This window comes from Anser brachyrhynchus (genome assembly GCF_964034855.1).
Source record: "Anser brachyrhynchus genome assembly, chromosome: 22".
Taxonomy (NCBI): Eukaryota; Metazoa; Chordata; class Aves; order Anseriformes; family Anatidae; genus Anser; species Anser brachyrhynchus.
The window spans coordinates 6,740,565-6,757,615 of record NC_137715.1 but is presented as its reverse complement, the minus strand read 5'-3'; the positions used below and the strand labels follow the sequence as shown (position 1 = coordinate 6,757,615).

General features: G+C 46.5%; 2 protein-coding genes across 5 annotated transcripts in view; one reads left to right on the top strand and one right to left on the bottom strand.

Annotated features, from left to right (window-relative positions):
• NSF (N-ethylmaleimide sensitive factor, vesicle fusing ATPase) overlaps positions 1–1,935 on the top strand; it is a 78,204-nt gene extending 76,269 nt beyond the window's left edge. For all 4 annotated transcript variants that reach the window (XM_080565076.1, XM_080565078.1, XM_080565075.1 and 1 more), the window contains one exon: positions 411–1,935. In XM_080565076.1, coding sequence (XP_080421202.1) covers positions 411–420 — 10 coding nt within the window. In that variant the 3' untranslated portion in view covers positions 421–1,935. The remainder of the gene's footprint in view (positions 1–410) is intronic.
• A 1,442-nt stretch (positions 1,936–3,377) lies between these two features.
• WNT3 (Wnt family member 3) overlaps positions 3,378–17,051 on the bottom strand; it is a 51,666-nt gene continuing 37,992 nt past the window's right edge. Inside the window, exons 3-4 of the mRNA XM_080565088.1 lie at positions 7,138–7,403; positions 3,378–6,172 (exon numbers count right to left, since the gene is read on the bottom strand). Coding sequence (XP_080421214.1) covers positions 5,693–6,172; positions 7,138–7,403 — 746 coding nt within the window. The 3' untranslated portion in view covers positions 3,378–5,692. The remainder of the gene's footprint in view (positions 6,173–7,137; positions 7,404–17,051) is intronic.

Below are 17,051 nucleotides of genomic sequence, written 5' to 3'. Positions count from 1 at the left end.
CACGACGGTATATCTGATATCAGTGTTGGCCCCTCCTGTATTTACAGAACTATATATAAGTTCTTCTTACTATCAGCTATCTTAGCAGCTATATGCCAGTTTTTATGGGAGAGGGAGGTTCTGAAGACTTTTTGAGAACCTGCATGCCCAAATTCTTCGCTTTTCTTAATTTACCTGTGACTGCTAAAGTTTCAATGAGAGATTGGACTACAATTTAAGTTAAATCAAAAGAGATTCTGCTAGACTTGAAATCCATCTGTTTATCTCAAATCTGGAACTTTGTCTTCTAATGCACGTAGGGCAGTATCTGCTGGGGAAACTCACAACAGTATCTGTCTTGGCTACATGTGAGTGAGTGGTGCTTTTATACATGTGTGTGCTTTCTTGATGGATTTGGTTTCTTTTGCTAGAGTTCCCTAAACTGAAGATGGACCAAGTGCAAGATCAACAGCTGGAAAAGTGACCAACCTGGAGAATATACACTGGGATCTTTACTCTTCTGTGTTCAACACACTGGACAAAGTGAAATACTCCCCTGTTTACAAGAACCCAATGTGGAATTTGCATGTTTAGTGCAATACAGTATCTTTATTCTTTGTCTTTAATATACAGATGTCATGTGGAAGTGTCTTCTAGAACACTGTGCTTCTGTCTCTGTGCAGGCAAGGCTGCATTCTCATTTGATTTTAGCATGGGGGAAATGTTCTGTAAGTTTTGAAGCTAATGCTCACTTGTGTCCATCATCCACTTACTAAGATAGGGAAAGAAAATGTGACTTCTAGTAAAACCCAGTAGTCTGCGGTGAAGGCTTATTAAAGTACTACTCTGTTGTTCTGATTTGATGAACACTCTCTTCAGCGTTTTTCTTTGTCATCGTATGCCTCACTGAACACTGAGGCTGCTAACCCAAAGTCAATGACCACAATAATTCAGCTCTAGAATTTCCTACATGCTAATATCCATTTTTACCCATTTTCAGGCCCAGGTATTTTGTGGCCTGATGAGAGAGAGACTGGCTGCTTATATTAGGGACTGGAAGAAGGCAGGAAAGTATGTTGATCAGAGTAGAGGAAACTTTCAAATCCAGTATTTTAAGGCATTAAAACATGTTAATTCAAAAACAGTTTTAGAGATGCTGATTATAACCTGAAAGCTCATTTGTGCAGTGTAGATGGCAGTTTGGGCATTTGCAGGCCTCCTTATTATCCCACTTTTCTGCCATGTTACCAAAGGATGAAATTCCTCCTTAGAGATGAAGAGGAAGCCAAACTCTGTGGATGCACGAGATGTGTATTGCCATGTTTTTTGCACTGAAACAAAGGAATGTATCAGACTTTGCTGTGTGGTCTTTCCCCAATAGTCATCTTGCATCAATGAGGTGCTGGTGCTGACGACTGCGTGAGGATACTCCCTTCTGGTTCTTTGGCTCCACACGTTTAATAAGGTTCATGGAACATACCTCAATTTGGTGGGGCATGAAATCAAAGCCATTTATGAGATCTTAGTCAGTGTAGCTTCCTTAACTTGACTAGACATGCTGCTCAGGACTAGCAGCTTGTACCCAAAGAGGTGTTCCCAGGGAAGGAGGGTACTTTACATTCTTTCAGGCCCAAAGGTGAAGGTACTCAAGTCCTTATTGCATACTTATGGCAATCGGAGTATTTTAGTCACTCCACTCTAGTTTCTTTTCCTTTGGCAGTGCTGTTGTATTGTGATGACATTGTGAGTCCCAGTGATTATTATTCCTCTCATTTTGTGTACGATCTTGTGACTTTTTGTTCCTTTCTTTCTTCTGCTAGTCCTAGCAGAACACATTAACTTATATTTCAGAGTAAATGATGTAAACCTTATTGTGTCTATGTCCAGAACTATATTGATGAATAAATATCTTGTTCAATTGCACATTAATGGATTCAATAAAAAAGCACAACTATTTGTGATGGTCTGGGGGACATCTGTGTCTTTGGTGTTAGTCAGACAGGTGTATATGTAGAGTGCTGATGAAGATAGGAAAGTGATTCCTGGGCTGCTGCTGCCAGAGGGATGCTACAGTTTGTACCTGAGCATTGATGGACTGAATAGATCACAAAGTTTGGATAGCTTGGCCACAGGTAGTCCTAAAGCAGTTGGCCAAGAAGACCATTTTAAACCAATCAGTTCATTCTAGTTTTCTGAACCTTGCACTGCTGAGGAAATCCCTAAGATGCATGTATGTGTACATGTGTGATTTATCACTTGAAGAAGGCCACGTTGGAAAACCAGGAGGAACTGATGGGCACAACCTGTTGTGTGGGTCTCCATCTAAGGAGTTTCCTGCAGGTGGCGAAAGAGAACGAGTCCTGTCACATTTTGTTTAAGATGCTGTGCCTGGGCAAGAGTGGCTTTACGGTGAGAACTACATTGCTTTGAACAGTATTGGCCAAATTCTTCATCGCCTACCTTATCCTGTTGCTGTGGCTTTTTTTTTCTTTTTTTTTTTTTTCCATGAACCTTGCAGAAATGTAACTGTCTCACAAACTGAGCTGGTAGGCAAAGGCAAAGATGTTTGAAAGTGTTGGGGTGTCTTTTTGAGAGAGAGAGTCATGTGGGGAAAGGGATGGGATGATGTACAAAGCTTCCACTCATAAAACTGTTAAGCGTAAAAAGCCTGACGAGGGCAGACTTCTCAGTTGTGTGGACTGTAACCACGCCTCGCTGATGCTTGTGTAACTCTGAAGGCATCACTGCTGCCGTGCCAGAGGAGGTGGTCCTCACAGAAGTGTGCTGTGTCCAGCGTGGTGCAATGAAACAGAGCTAGGAATTGGTAATGCACAAGCAGCGTAATACAAGAAGCAAACAGCACACTGCAAGGAGGTGAATGCGTTTGGTTTGTTTATAAATTGGGGATCAGTATAGAAATACAGATTTATTATTATCTTTTTAAAGCCTTAAAATAAGGAATTTAGGACCACTGTTTTGGAAAATTGCATGCACTTAAAGCATTGATTTGGTGTGGGAGATGTTGCAGAAACGCCCACACAATTATTCACGCACAGGAAATGTTTGAAGTGACAAACTGTGGGTATCAGTCTGTCCAAAAGGTGATTCAGTGACAGCTTGCAAGTGCTTTAGTGGGGGGACAATTTGAAGGCTAAAGGCTATTTTAATCTAGTAATCTAGTGGTGTATGCACGTTACAGGATGCCCCTCTGTAAATAAACACGTTAGCAGTCAGCTCTAAGATCTCATCACTGGCTGCATTTTGCCATCATTGTCTTGCATTCATGTGACTGTCCCTGTGTGTAAGTAACAGGGTGAGGAGCCACCACTCCTGTGGATGTCATTGGGCAGAACTTAAAGCACCTTAAGAGGCAAACCATACAAGCTGGCAAGTGCATGTTTTTGTTTTTTTACCTTTTGTTTAATGATGTACCACAAAAAAATGCAAGTTGAAATATATTTTTCTCCAAATATATATATTTATATAATATATAATCTTAGTTAACTCAAGTATATACATTGTATAATAAATAATGCTTATAAAAAGAGAAATTTTCTGAATATAAAATAAAAAAAAATCAACCTCTACAACTTTATACAAAACTTTGGATACAGCAGATTGATGGAAAAAGATCTTCCATTCAGTGCTAGAATACCTGGCTACAGTAAAATAATTACAAGGCAATAAATGTTCTATTTAATATTAAATACCTTTTCTCGATTAAAAACAAAAACAACAACAACAAAAAACAACACAAAAGGAGTTTTGTTTAAAGTCAGGTACTTGGAGTCTTTCCAGACAGAATTTAATATATACGTTAAATAGAATGCACGTCGAAGATGGCTGATTTCAGGAACGTGGAGGTTTCTTAGAGCTCTGCTGTGATCTTTAATTTTAGAAAACTAATGCTTATCAGGGTGTTCAAACCCAGTAGCTCTTCATCATGCTCTGCAGAGGAGGGACTGAGGATTTTGGTCTAATCACAGGTGTGAGTGTTAGGGCCACGTACTGTGCTCTTTGTATGAGGGGTCTTCCATCATTTTATTGCTCTTTGCAGGACAATCGACTACTCCTTCCTGTGGACAAAGAAATGAGTGGAGTAGAAGACACAGCTATAGAGTTTTAGACATTTTTTGCAACTTATATGTTAAACCACTGACACATGAGAATTGGCATTGGAACATGGGTATGTCGGTCCCCTTATGTTGGAGGAGCCTGCCAGGAAAAAGAGAATGTGGGTTTTTTTTGTTTGTTATAATTTCAGTGTCAATACACCATGAAAACATGAGCCCAAAGCGAGGGGCAATGGGGTCAAGGAGCGCTGGTGAGTGGGAAGAGGGACAAACGCTGGTTCTTCTGCACTGGGATGGGTTATGGGATGCGTGTGGCCACACCTGGGGCCCAAATCCCTGCTAAAGGCACGGGGCCTCTGTGCTTGACGTGGTCCCCTCATGAATGAGTTGCTGATAACTTAAATCCCAAGGGAAGGAGAGGCTCTGCCTGGGACTGTGACTATTCCATGCCGATGGATAAAACTCTCCCTTCCTCATCTGCCCTTGCCTCTCTCATGCTGGATGAAGTGGTTTGAACAAGTCTGTCGGATGGGAGAAGGCAAGAAGGCTTGGGCAGGCATTTCTTCTTGCTACAGCTTCTGTCTCCTCATCCGTTGTTGATGCTAAAAGCTGGTGTAGCAGCTAGCCTGGCGGACACCCCGTTATCAGAGAGATGCTCTGAGCTCGCCCTGGAACATAAAAAGTCATGCTAGGGAATGCCTGGTAAACGGGTGCATCAGCGGTGTGCACCTGCCCAGATCACATCTTGGGCTGCCCTGGAAAGATGGCAGCAAAACCTTAAAAATCTTCTCAGCAGCTGCACGGCAAAGAGCACGCCGGAGCAGTGGTGTGGTCCCACACGAGAGGTTGCAGCGTCACCACACGGGCCCTGCTCTTCCCTGGGACTTGGGCCAAATGCTGAAGGAGCAGCTCTGGATTCTGGTTTCCTGCTGTGCTCCTCAGGGGAATTTGGGGAGGTGGCTTTGGAGCATGGGGAGCAGAGCGAGCGAAGGGGAGACGGGCTGTAAGGCTGTGTGTGTACTCAGGCTTGTTTCTCCAGCGTAACTTGGAGCTGGAAAGAAGGGGCCTGGCTGCTGGGGGCTGGCTCCTTCCCTGCTCCTCACCACAGCTGCTGAGGCCAGGCCAGCCCATGCCAGCAGGTGGGGGAACCTGGAGTTGTTCTGCTTTCACCGTGTTAAATTCATTTCCACTTGAAACCCCGTATGAACGTCTAGGTGGGCCAGACCTGCAGAGGAGGTCAGAACCGAAAGCTGTGCGTGCTGCGTTACAGCACACCGATGGCCGTGGCTGTGCGGGCCTGTGCTGTCCCTGCGCTGTCCCTGCTTCTCCCCAGACAGCCTGTCATGCCAAGCAGCACGAGAAAAGTCAGCAGATAATTGATCTCATGTGTCTGCGGTGTCGGGTCTAGCCTCGGACTGTCTTGTGTGGGTGAGGCTGGGTGATGCTGTGAGTCCTCTTGGCAGCGCTGCGGCTGGCGGTAGGAGGGTGTCTGCTCCAACCAAATTGGCCAAGAGCACTAGGATTTTTTTTTGTGCCATCCTCTGAAGTGTGAGGCCACCGTGTAGAGGCTGATCCCAGGGCTGGTGACCCTCTGGCCCTGCTCTGTAGCAACCTCCCATCAGTTGGAAACCTGCCTATGTTTACTTGCAGGTGTGGACGTCGTAGACACGTATGCACTCCTGGCAACTCACATAGCAGCACCAGTGGAAGATGCAGTGACACTTCTCCTTCCGTTTCTCAGTTCTGGTGTTATGGCCACGACCGCAGCACAGCAGGTCACAGCCGTCAATCCCATGTGAGGTGACGTTGCATGTTCTGTCCCTTGTCCCAAAGGATCCTGTCTCTGGGTTGGGCTCGCAAAAATTGGGGGAGTTCTCATAGTAGACCAGATCCCGCTCTGTTGGTGGCTTGAAAAGAGCATACTTGGCCCTAAGAGTTTCTACCCATCCCCGAGATTCCCGGTGCTTTTCAACCACCATCTCAGAAGCGCTGTCATATTTATCCTTCAGGTAGTCACCAATGGCCCGAAAGTCAGGCTGGGCCCACCAGCAGGTCTTGACCTCGCAGCTTCCCGAGAGACCGTGGCACTTGCACTTGAGGTGCATGTGGTCCAGAATGGTCTGTCCAGGGGAGAAAAAACAGGCAGTCAGCAGTGGATTACAGTGCCGTGAGCTGGTTTTGAATCACTCCCCTCTGCTACCTGGACTCAAACATCTGATCTGAGCTTGGTCTGGATGGCATAGGGTAGCAGTTAATGCATGGGGGCTTTGGCATGTGGCAGAAATATCTCTAGCTGGATATGTAACACTGGAAAAAACACTTCTAAGGTGGGCAGCTGCTTTAATCCTCTATCTAATCCAAACTAATGCCAAGGTCTGATCCTTTCAAGGGAAGTGTTGGGATCTTCCCTGTCCTGTGTGTTGGACAAGGAGAGCCCAGAGCAGTTGAGGGCTGGAGGATGTCTCTGACACCCAGATGTGGACTGACCCCCTTGTCACGGCTTTGCTAATAACCCTTCATTTTATGCCCTGAGTGTACTGGTTTGCACTAGAAAAGGAACGAAATTGTGAATCTAGGGACATTATACTCTCTCTTCCCCAGAAATCTCATCCATGTGGTGCAACATAATCATTGATTTTTACTAAAATTGTTAGACTTGCTTTTTTAAACAGGAAACTGGAATCATTTAACACAAGTTAGAGATTTGAGCTGCTGCCCTTCCACTTCTGTCTACTGTACTATGGAAAAGTGATCTTGAGAGTTTGCTCTAAGCAAGGTCTCACGCTAACGTGGTTAAAACACGCTCAGTTTGCAAACAGCCCTCAGCAGAGAGCAGCACAGGTGCCTGCTTACAGCCAGAGTCACCAGGCTGGGGCCGGTTGTGCTGGACACTAGGCATGCTTTAGCTCTTCTTAACCTCCACCTGCAGGTTAAGAAACCTGCACCTGCAGAGAGTGGAAATGCTGTGCCCTGGAAACACCCCTAGAAAGCTCCTGCTTGGGCACCGTTGCGGTCCAGTTCTGGAGCCAGGCTGGGCCATCCTTGCAGGCATGGGTGGCCACCGCTGGGCCCGCCGAGCACTCACCGTCCTGCCGGCCTCGTTATTGTGTCTGTTCATGGCCGAGCGGGCGTCCGGCCGGTTCTCTCGAGCATCTGCGAATTCCCGGGACACCAGGACACCAAAGTCGGCGTCCTCGCTGCATCCCCCCCATTTCCAGCCGTCTCCCGGAGGCCCTTTGTGGTGGGAATCACAGCCGCAGATTGTGGACGTGCCCTCGGCACAGGAGCGGGTCACAGCGAAGGCCACACCGGCCGACGCGATGGCGTGGACAAAGGCAGACTCTCGTGTGGCTGGGAATAAAGAGAGCCCATGGGATTATCTGTCATGGTAGCATTTTTTTTTTTCCTTCCCAACATTCTTCAGCGTCTTCTACATCTCATTAAATCACTAAACATTATTTTACTCATTTTGCAATGAGCATTTTTGAATACAGTGCTGCTGGCTGGCATTGCCCTTTGAAACACGTAGGCAGGAGCAGCAGGTAGGAGAGAAGCGTGGCTCCAGCTCTGTGTATCACAAGTGAGGTATGTGATCCAGCACAGGGGACCCTGCTTAAACCAAATGACGGCAAGAGCTTAAAGGGCCTTGGGAAAGAGTTACTGGAGTAATTAATAAATACCCTGGTCTAGTGGGAGGTCTCCCTGCCCATGGCAGTGGGTGGGAACTTGAGCTTTAGGGTCCCTTCCAACCCAAACCATTCTGTGATTCCATTCTGTGATTGTTTCTGGTCTGGAAACCCAAAGAGGACTAAGGGACTCAGTGCCTGGAATTAGCCCAAGGGGAGACGAAGTAACTTCTCTACATGCTGAAATGGAGAAAAGGCTTCAGATGATACAGAATAGATGATGGCAGAACAAAGCCTAAGAGCTAGTGATTAAAGTTAAATGCATCTAGACTAAACTAAGTGACTTTACAGCAGCAGATGCTATTAGCCACCAAAAAACCTTCCTGTCACCACTGAACTCTGTGCACGATGGCACCAACGTTGTCCCAGAGATGCCGCACACCAGCCTGAAGAGCTGTGAGCAAAGACAGACCGTGGGGCTGCAGGCTGGGGCCCTCCCCACACACTGTGGCTTGGAGACACTGTCCCCATTTGAAATTATATTTCAGAATTAAGCTTGGACTTTCTCACCCAGAAAATGAGTTCCTGGACGAGGTCCCTTCGGACCTTTTGCAGGCAGCAAGAGACTGTCGAGGTGTCCAGTCTGCCGTGCCAGTGACTGTAGGCTTTTCACCCCCTGGTGGGGGACAGACAACAGGATGAGACAGGCTGAGAGCTCAAGATGGGATGCTGGGCCTGGCTGAGTCACTTCTGCTTCAGCTTCATGTGTCGGAGTATCTTTCCAGGCTGAAATGCCCTTGCAGAGTGGCTGAGCTCTTCACCTACGCACATTTAACCCACCTGGCTTTGTAGTAGACTAAAACCAGCTGAGGGTGTGAAGGAAACCTTGCAGTTGCTCATTAATTAGTGAACAATCCTGGAGGAAATCAAAGCAGATGAAACTCAAGTGTGATGAAGCAGGTGAAATTCTGAGTCTGTAACTATTGGCATTCTCCATGTACACAGTCGCAGTGAATACATTTTGACAGGGACAAAGCTAGAGAACTCCTGAAAGCACTGAATGCTGAATAAAAGGTTAAATAAAATGTCCAGGATGCCCGAGTGGGCTGGGAGCTAGGAAGGGGAGCATGTGTGGATTTTCTGTGCTAATTAGAGGAAATGTTTCAGAAGAACAAAGATATACCCAGAATCCACATGAAGATGAAGGTGCAGGGGGTTTAATGAACTGCAGCATCTCTGTCCATCACCTCTTCCACCCATGGCCATGGGAGGGGGACTTTCAAGACCTCCCCTTCTCTGGTCGTTCTGTGGGGCCTTAATCCAGAAAGAACGTGGACTTTGGATGACAGCAGCCAAAATGCACATGGGTATGGGAAAGCCGCCAAAAGCCATAAAAATGGTTACATCGACTTGATGTTTCAGCTTGTTGGCTCAGTGGACGGTGAGACTGAACGTACCCTCAGCAAGTTTGCCAATGCCAAGCTGTGTGGTGCGGCCGACACACTGGAGGGAAGGGATGGATGCCATGCAGAGGGACCTGGACAAGCCTGAGAGATGCGGCTGTGCGAATCCATGACCCTGCATCTGGGCCGGGGCAATCCCAAGCACAACCACAGGCTGGGTGGAGAATGGATTGAGAGCAGCCCTGAGGACAAGGACCTGGGGTGTGTTGGTGGATGAGAAGCTCAATGTGAGCCAGCAATGTGCACTTGCAGCTCAGAAAGCCACCCGTACCCTGGCTGCACCAAAAGCAGCGTGGGCAGCAGGGCGAGGGAGGGGATTGTGCCCCTCTGCTCTGCTCTCGTGAAACCCCACCTGGAGTCCTGCGTTCAGCTCTGGGCCCCCAGCACCAAAGCTGCCTGCTCTGTGCCTGAAGCCTGCAAGCTCACATCAAGTGCCTGAAGCCAAGGAGCTGCTGCTTTTCCCTGTGCCCTGAAACCCCTCCAGCTGCCCTGCATGCTGCACTGCGCTCTGTCTGAGCAGCACAGCCATTCCTTCCTCACCCAGTGATGGGTTCCAGAAACATGAGGACCATCTGATTATGATGAGTTGTTCGGGGCAGAAATGAGAAAAGCCCAGTATTGAAGTGCACCCCTTAGATGGCAGTGTGGGTGACTCTCCTGAATAGCACACCCAAAGCAGTAGCTGGAACGAAGCCATCAAGACAGATTCTCCTAGCTTCCTGCTACCAGACAAAACTTACGAGATGTTAGAAGCACCAAAGAAACAATACTATAAATGAATATAGCCCTGTTGAGGTTCTCTTTGGCTGTTCTTGGTCCAAATTGCAGAGCATTTTTTGGAAAAGAGAAGATCTCACAGCTATTCAATCCATCAAGACCTAGTCATGGAGAACTAAATGCAGGACTGACTTCCCTGCATCCCTCATGCAGCTGTGCTGCTGAGGCAAAGTAGAGTGGGTTGTCTGAAGAACGAATGAAGAGAACAGGGAGAGGCCACCAAAAATGATTGAAGACCTAGATCTAGCTTTAGATGATGGAAAAGGGGATGGCCTTGTCTGCTCCTAAGTGTACAAATAAATGGTGGCATTTTCCTACCATGTGTTCTTAGAGTTTAATGCCACCTCATGCTGGTGCTCTGACTGATGGCCCTTTGAAAGCAAGCAAAGGTCTAACTTCTTTGAATTTTCAACCTGAACCATTTTTTTTAAAGCCCAATCAATTTAGACCCTTTGTTCCTGAGCTCACATTGGTTTTTGCTTTTATGGTTCTTGCATTTATTTCATGGTAATTTTTTTCAGAGCAAACCTGCCATTTTACTATGTTTCAATATTTGTTTAGTTTTTCCATAAGATGTTGTCTGCTCACTCATCAGCCTGGCTACCCATCTCTGCATTTATTCTTGGGTTTCATTCCTCTCTCCGGAATAGTGAGGAGAAGCAAATGGTTGTGCCCAGCTGAGGACTGTGACATGAAGCTTTGCTCCCTGGACTTGAGAGTCTGGGGTCTTGCTTTAGTGAGACCTGGATGCTCAGCTACAGGGCTCTGCTCAAGATGCTTTTAAAGCTTTTTTTTTTTTTTTTTTTTAAATCAGATAGTATTGTACTATTTCTACGTATTTTGAAATCAACAGGAGTTTGACCATTGACTTCAGTAAGGCTGTACTAAATACAGGCTTTTCCAAGCATTTTGAAAGTAATATCTCAGTCTCAATTTTTTCCTTAGGGACATTTTTTGGTCACACTGGTTCAAAGCATCTGTGGTTGAACCATACTTCCTGCTGAGTCAAAGTCTGCATAGGTACAGCACCCTGGTGAATGACACTGGCGTGCTTTAACCCCCCACGGCATCTCATAAAGATGAGAGCTTCTCCCTCTGGGATAGGGTTGTCTCAAAACATCTCCAATGGATATAGTGGAAGTGCCTTTCTCTCCCTGAGTGCTGGAATGGCCCAAGGCAAAATTGGGCTGCCCTTGATGGCCGTTTTCTCTGCCTGCACTCTCTGCACAAGGCCTTTGTCTGTCTTCTTCCTCTGTGAATTTATGCAGCTAATTTAGCACCTTTTCATGAATTCTTTTAATCTTCTTCAAAGTGTCTTTCCTTCTGCTCATTTACATTTCATCTTGGCCTTAAACATGGCTTCCAGCCCTATCTTCTGCAATGCGTGGGGTAGGAGAGGGAAGCAACGGGGATGTTTGGATGCTATCTAAGCAGCTCGGAGACCAACTGGCCCAATGTGCAGGAGAGCGGAGTTGTGCTCAAGGTGGGTGGTCAGTGGCTGGGATGTTCTGAGTACCACTGCTGGTGGATGGTGCCTCGGATACACTGCAGGAGACATTTCCAGGTGCCTCATGGGTGTAGCTCGCCTGAGTAATCAGGGCAGTATTCAGTGGATGCGGGACGAAACCAGAATTTTTCCCTAACTCAGACCCTGGAGACTGTCCCGTCTTCCCAGAGCAGGGGTCATGCTCTCACCTCCTGCCCTGGGGAGGTCTTGGTTGTGCCAGTTTTTGCTCCTTGGCCCGTGGTTTTCACTGCTGAGGTGCGATCTAGCTCCTGGAGCATCCAAAAATCAAGCCTCTCAAGCTGATTTAATTTCACCTCTTGTAGGCACTAGAAAGAGGCAACTCATGGGTATGTGCCAGCCAAAGAAACACGTCTCTGATGTGATGTTGGGAGCTCAGATCTATGATGCCAAACATAGCCCTAAATCAGGGCTGCTCAATCCTGTCTTTGCTGGTGGGATTGTGCCATAGTTTTCACTTTCTATAATTCAAATTCTTCTCTCCTTGCCATCCCTGTGTCCAATATGCCAGCAGAGATCCAGCCTCTGTCTGCCAAGGCAAAGCCTGTTTCCCTTAGTTATTTTTTAATGCTGCTCATAGGGGGACCACTGGGGGCTGTGGGCCACAGGTTGAAAATCACTGATCTAACTCAAGTTTTTCAGCCTGACAAAGGCTATTTGGGTGGCCTGTGATCTAAAGCAGATCAGATTAGATGAGCTCGTGAGCCCTTCTGGCCTCAAACCAGGACAGCTTGGGGGCAGAGGGGGAGGACACCAACCACTCTGCTTTCTGACATGCCTTTGCTTTGTACCCTGAGGGTAGGGAAAAGCAATGGGCACAGGCCGAAGAGCCACTGCGTGTTTCGAAGGTCTCTCTTTAAAGAGCGTGGCACTGGGACAGCGGGCTGTGTGACAGCGGCTGTGTCGGCGCTGCGCTGCGGACAGTCCCCATGAGCTCAGCTGGGCCGCACCGTGCTCACCGGGCAGTGGCACAGCGTGCACCGGGGGCCACTCGATGGCCGCCGGACCCCAACGCCTCCAAGCCAGCCCCTGCAAGCGGCATTGGGGCAGGGAGGGGGTGGCGGGGAGCGAGCTGCGAACACAAATGCGTCGCCTTGAAATTCTCCCCTGGGTCTGGGCGAGGAGCAGGGAGAATTTCCCAGAGATGAAATGAGGGAGCAGAGTTCCCAGAACCAGGGGAGGGGCTCGCGAGGGAGGATTAGAGCGATCTTGACAGTGCACCACTGCGACTGTCTCCCAGCCAGGCCCGTTACCTGCTGGGACACTCAATTTGCCATTGTTCCCGCGGTGTCACACTGTATTACCAGCATAATGCAGAATGTTTCCGCCGGCCAGCGTACCCACGGCACAGAGCACTGGCATTCCCCAGGAGCACCTCGTAGCAACGGGGCAATGTTCCCCTGTCCTGCCGTCACCCTCCAATCCCGCCAGCCGGGCTGGGAAATCCCTATTGATGGCTCTCCCCAGCCCCCCGCCACCGGATCAGAATGGCTAAAGGGCGTGTGAATGGTGCAGCAATTTGAAACGACTGCAGTGCTGGGATGGTATCGCTCGCCCTGCCTCACAGTAGGGGAGGAAGCTTAGCTCTTTCTCATCAGTATAAGCTTATTTTTCTCTCTCCCTCTCTCCTTTCCCTCCCCCTCCCTTTAAGCTGTTGAGTTTATATCAAGACGGCCCCTGATCCCACACACCCCTGTTTAGATGCAAATGACTGCAAGTGTCATGGCTGAGAAAAGCCATGGGTTATCTTGGTGCGGTCTGCCTGCCTTTTCACAGCTCGTGTCAGGGGCTTAGCCAAACGCACAAGGACCCCGAAGGCAGCCTGGGCCCAGCTGCCTTTCTGCACCTGGCCCGGCCACCGCCACGCTCCTCACGGCCACGCACGGCAAGCGAAGGACCGGTGGAACCTGCAGCGGGCTCGAGCCTGCCTCAGGGCTGAGGAGCACCCTCTGGAGAGCCGTCAACATCCTCCTGGAGAGCGAGCAAAGGGCGGCTGCTTCACGAGGAGATGGGGGAAGAGCGGATCCCCTGGTGCGCAAGAGGTGGAGAAGCAGGCAAGGCTGCTGAGGCTACTGCTGAGCTTGGTCCTGCAGGCCCAGCCCTGCCCGTGGCCTCTCCTCCGTCCTGGAGATGGTCACCAGGTGCCTGCGGTGCCATCCCGCCCCTTGCACTCACAAGAGGCTGCTTTCGGGCCCTGTGCTTCAGCCAAAATCCCAGATTTCATCGCTAACACAGGGAATTGTTGCTCGCTGTCCCAGCGTGGCAGTGAGTCACGTGGCTGTTGGCTCAGCCTTGGCTTTGGTGTAGGACTTGGCTGGAACAGACATTGTCTTTTAATAAAAAATGACCTTATTTTAAGAAAAAAAGAGAGGGAGAAGAGAGAGAGAGAGAGGGAAGCAGGTTTTTCTTCCCTCTTTGTCCTAAAGCTGCCCCAGACTGCACACCTGCAGTATAAATCATGCCGGAGAATTTGCTTGTAAAAACATGATCTTACCATCTTACCCCAGATTCTGGGGTTTTCTTTTCTTTTCTTTTCTTTTCTTTTCTTTTCTTTTCTTTTCTTTTCTTTTCTTTTCTTTTCTTTTCTTTTCTTTTCTTTTCTTTTCTTTTCTTTTCTTTTCTTTTCTTTTCTTTTCTTTTCTTTTCTTTTCTTTTCTTTTCTTTTCTTTTCTTTTCTTTTCTTTTCTCTTCTCTTCTCTTCTCTTCTCTTCTCTTCTCTTCTCTTCTCTTCTCTTCTCTTCTCTTCTCTTCTCTTCTCTTCTCTTCTCTTCTCTTCTCTTCTCTTCTCTTCTCTTCTCTTCTCTTCTCTTCTCTTCTCTTCTCTTCTCTTCTCTTCTCTTCTCTTCTCTTCTCTTTTCTTTTCTTTTCTTTTCTTTTCTTTTCTTTTCTTTTCTTTTCTTTTCTTTTCTTTTCTTTTCTTTTCTTTTCTTTTCTTTTCTTTTCTTTTCTTTTCTTTTCTTTTCTTTTCTTTTCTTTTTTTCTTTTCTTTTTTCTTGCCTTGCTTTTTTTTTTTTTTTTGTAGCCCAGGTTAGAAAAAAAAGACATGCAAAAAAGATAACTCTAAGGAAGATAATCAGTGGCTTGAGGAAATCTAAGGCTTGCCAGCTACTGCTGCCCCTGTAAGCTGGAATTTTGGGTAGGGCAGTGGCACATGGGTGGAAACCAGGTTGTTCAAGGCAGAGCCCTCAGCAGATGTTGGTGCTCAGCAGCCCATGAACAGGAGCATTTCAGCCCCCAGGGGTTCTGCTGTGCTGTAATGCCAATGAGTTTGAAGCCACACAAGAGACTGCAGAAGGAGATTAGAGTCCTATGGGGCAGCTGGAACGAGAAGCGAAATGGGGATGCGATGGGAGGCTGTGAGAAGACCCAGGGGCAGGAATCCCTCCGACTGTTTCAAGGATGGATGCCAGTGCTTGAGTGATGTGCCCAGAGGGAGGCAAAGCCCAGAGCAACCAAGAAGAGGCCTTGTGGCACAACCTGTGTGCCGTGCGAGGGGTCCGTGCAGCTGAGCTGCAGCACATGGCTCCCTTGTTTTCCTGCACTGTTCTGCTCTTTAGACTAAGCTTTGCTTGAATGGAAGCGACTGTAATTAATATTTTCATAGTTCCTTTAAAATGGAATTATCCCCAATTTCTTTTCAACCTGTATTAGAAATGATTTTCTGTGCTACTATAGTGAGAAATACACCTTTGAAGTTTTTTTTTCTATAACACCAAATTTTTTTCAATCTACCAAAGGGAGAAATAAATGACATTAACCTAAATGTCACTCTGATACTTAGAAGTGATTTCATCCAGGTAGTTATCATAGCTTAAATATGGGCTATTTTGGGCTTCTTATTTGGTGTCTATTGGTCTAGTGTGCAGTGCAAACTGCAATAACGATTGTGATCTTAGTTTGAGCTTTACTATTAATTAATGGTTCTTAATTTGTGGGGTTACACCCCCCTGTGTGTCCTGGCTAGGACTGTGGTTACCTGAAAGCCAACAAGTTGAATGCGGCAATAATCACTACAGGTGCTCAGGGTCTGGCTGGGTGTAAAACACACAGGTGGGGGTTGTAGATCTTGATTCTGTGTTATGGGCTTACAACTCTTGATTTTGTTGTTGCTGCAGCTAGGGAAGGTGGGACTACAGCCCAGGAGACAGTGATGTTATGAACAAAACAGATGTGTCCGTCAACCTCTTCCACGGCCCCCTCAGCAGGGACAAGCAGTGTTGGTCCCCAGGTTCATCACAGCCAATGTGTTCTATTGGCAGGACAAAAACATTTTTATTGCCAACATTAGCTCTTAATTCAGCTGAGAAAAATGGCTGAAAACACTGCATTTTTCCCTGCAGCTACTCATGCTGCAAACCTTGGGAATTGCTGAGTACTACCTAAGGTTACTCATTGGTACCTAGATGAAATTAATCCAAACCCTTCTCTGCTCATTAATTATCAAGACAGCAGTGAAAAGACATTAGCACATTTTAAAAATGTAAATAATAACCACAATCAAGTGGCTTGGACTTGGATGTATCATGATTTCTGGATGATATAGTTTATTTTTAACCGTTCTACTTACATGTTAGTAAGACGTGAGAATTAATATGTTTTTCAAGCTAATTCCTGGCAATACAATCTAGAAGACTATTGATACATCATGGGTTGATCAGGAAAGCTGTATAGCAAATATGCTCAATAATTTTTCTTCTGTCAGAAGAGTTTTGGAGCTATAGGTGATATTTTATTTTGTCAGCTTGGACTGCATGGAAATGTTGAGGCATGTTAGCATATGAGGTTTTGCTCTAGTCCCTGCAGCTGAAAGAATCTTAAAATATTCTTCATAAATTCAAAGTTCAGTTTGCTCATTAAAGGGAGAATGGTTCAAATCCAAATTTTTAGTGCTTTAATGATGACAGAAATGGTGGTGAGAGATTTTTCATTGCCTGAATGCTATAATAGTTCTTTCATAACATGCTTAAAATTTTTATGGTAGTTTTAAGGGAAGTTAAGAATTTCTGATCCTGTAAGTGCTGAAGTTTAGGACATGTATTTATTAGGCAGCAAGTTAGAGTGTGACAAGCCTTGGTGACAAATTGATTGTAAATATAGCAGTTATCCCAAAATCATCCTGGCAAAGCACAAAGAAATTGAATCTCATGGTCCCTATTAGCACTCTAATGTGACTTCACAATCCTCATTTCAATAAAGAATCTTATTTTAATCCAGATGAGTCATTTCCTTTGAAATATGCTACTGATATTTCAGGAAACTGCACTGTTATTGGAAGGTTGAATCTTGAAAAAAAACATAAACCGTTTACATGCAGAACATTGTAAGTTTGTAGTAAAGATTCACAGTTATGTACACTGCAGGGGGCTCTTAGGAAGTAGTCTAAAGTCCTAGCTTTCAACCCTAATTTCTCCAGCTGTACCATGAGGTTCCCCTTTCCAAAGTAGCACTGTAAGAATAATTTCTTTGAATACATGAATTCTTTGAATACATGGACTTCACTGGATTGTAGTAATTCAGGGCGTATTGACACCAATGAAGCTAAGCTTTAGAAATGGTTTTGGTTGTATTTACAAAGCTGTGAAACCAAGGTATTGTCTGCCAATGTCGC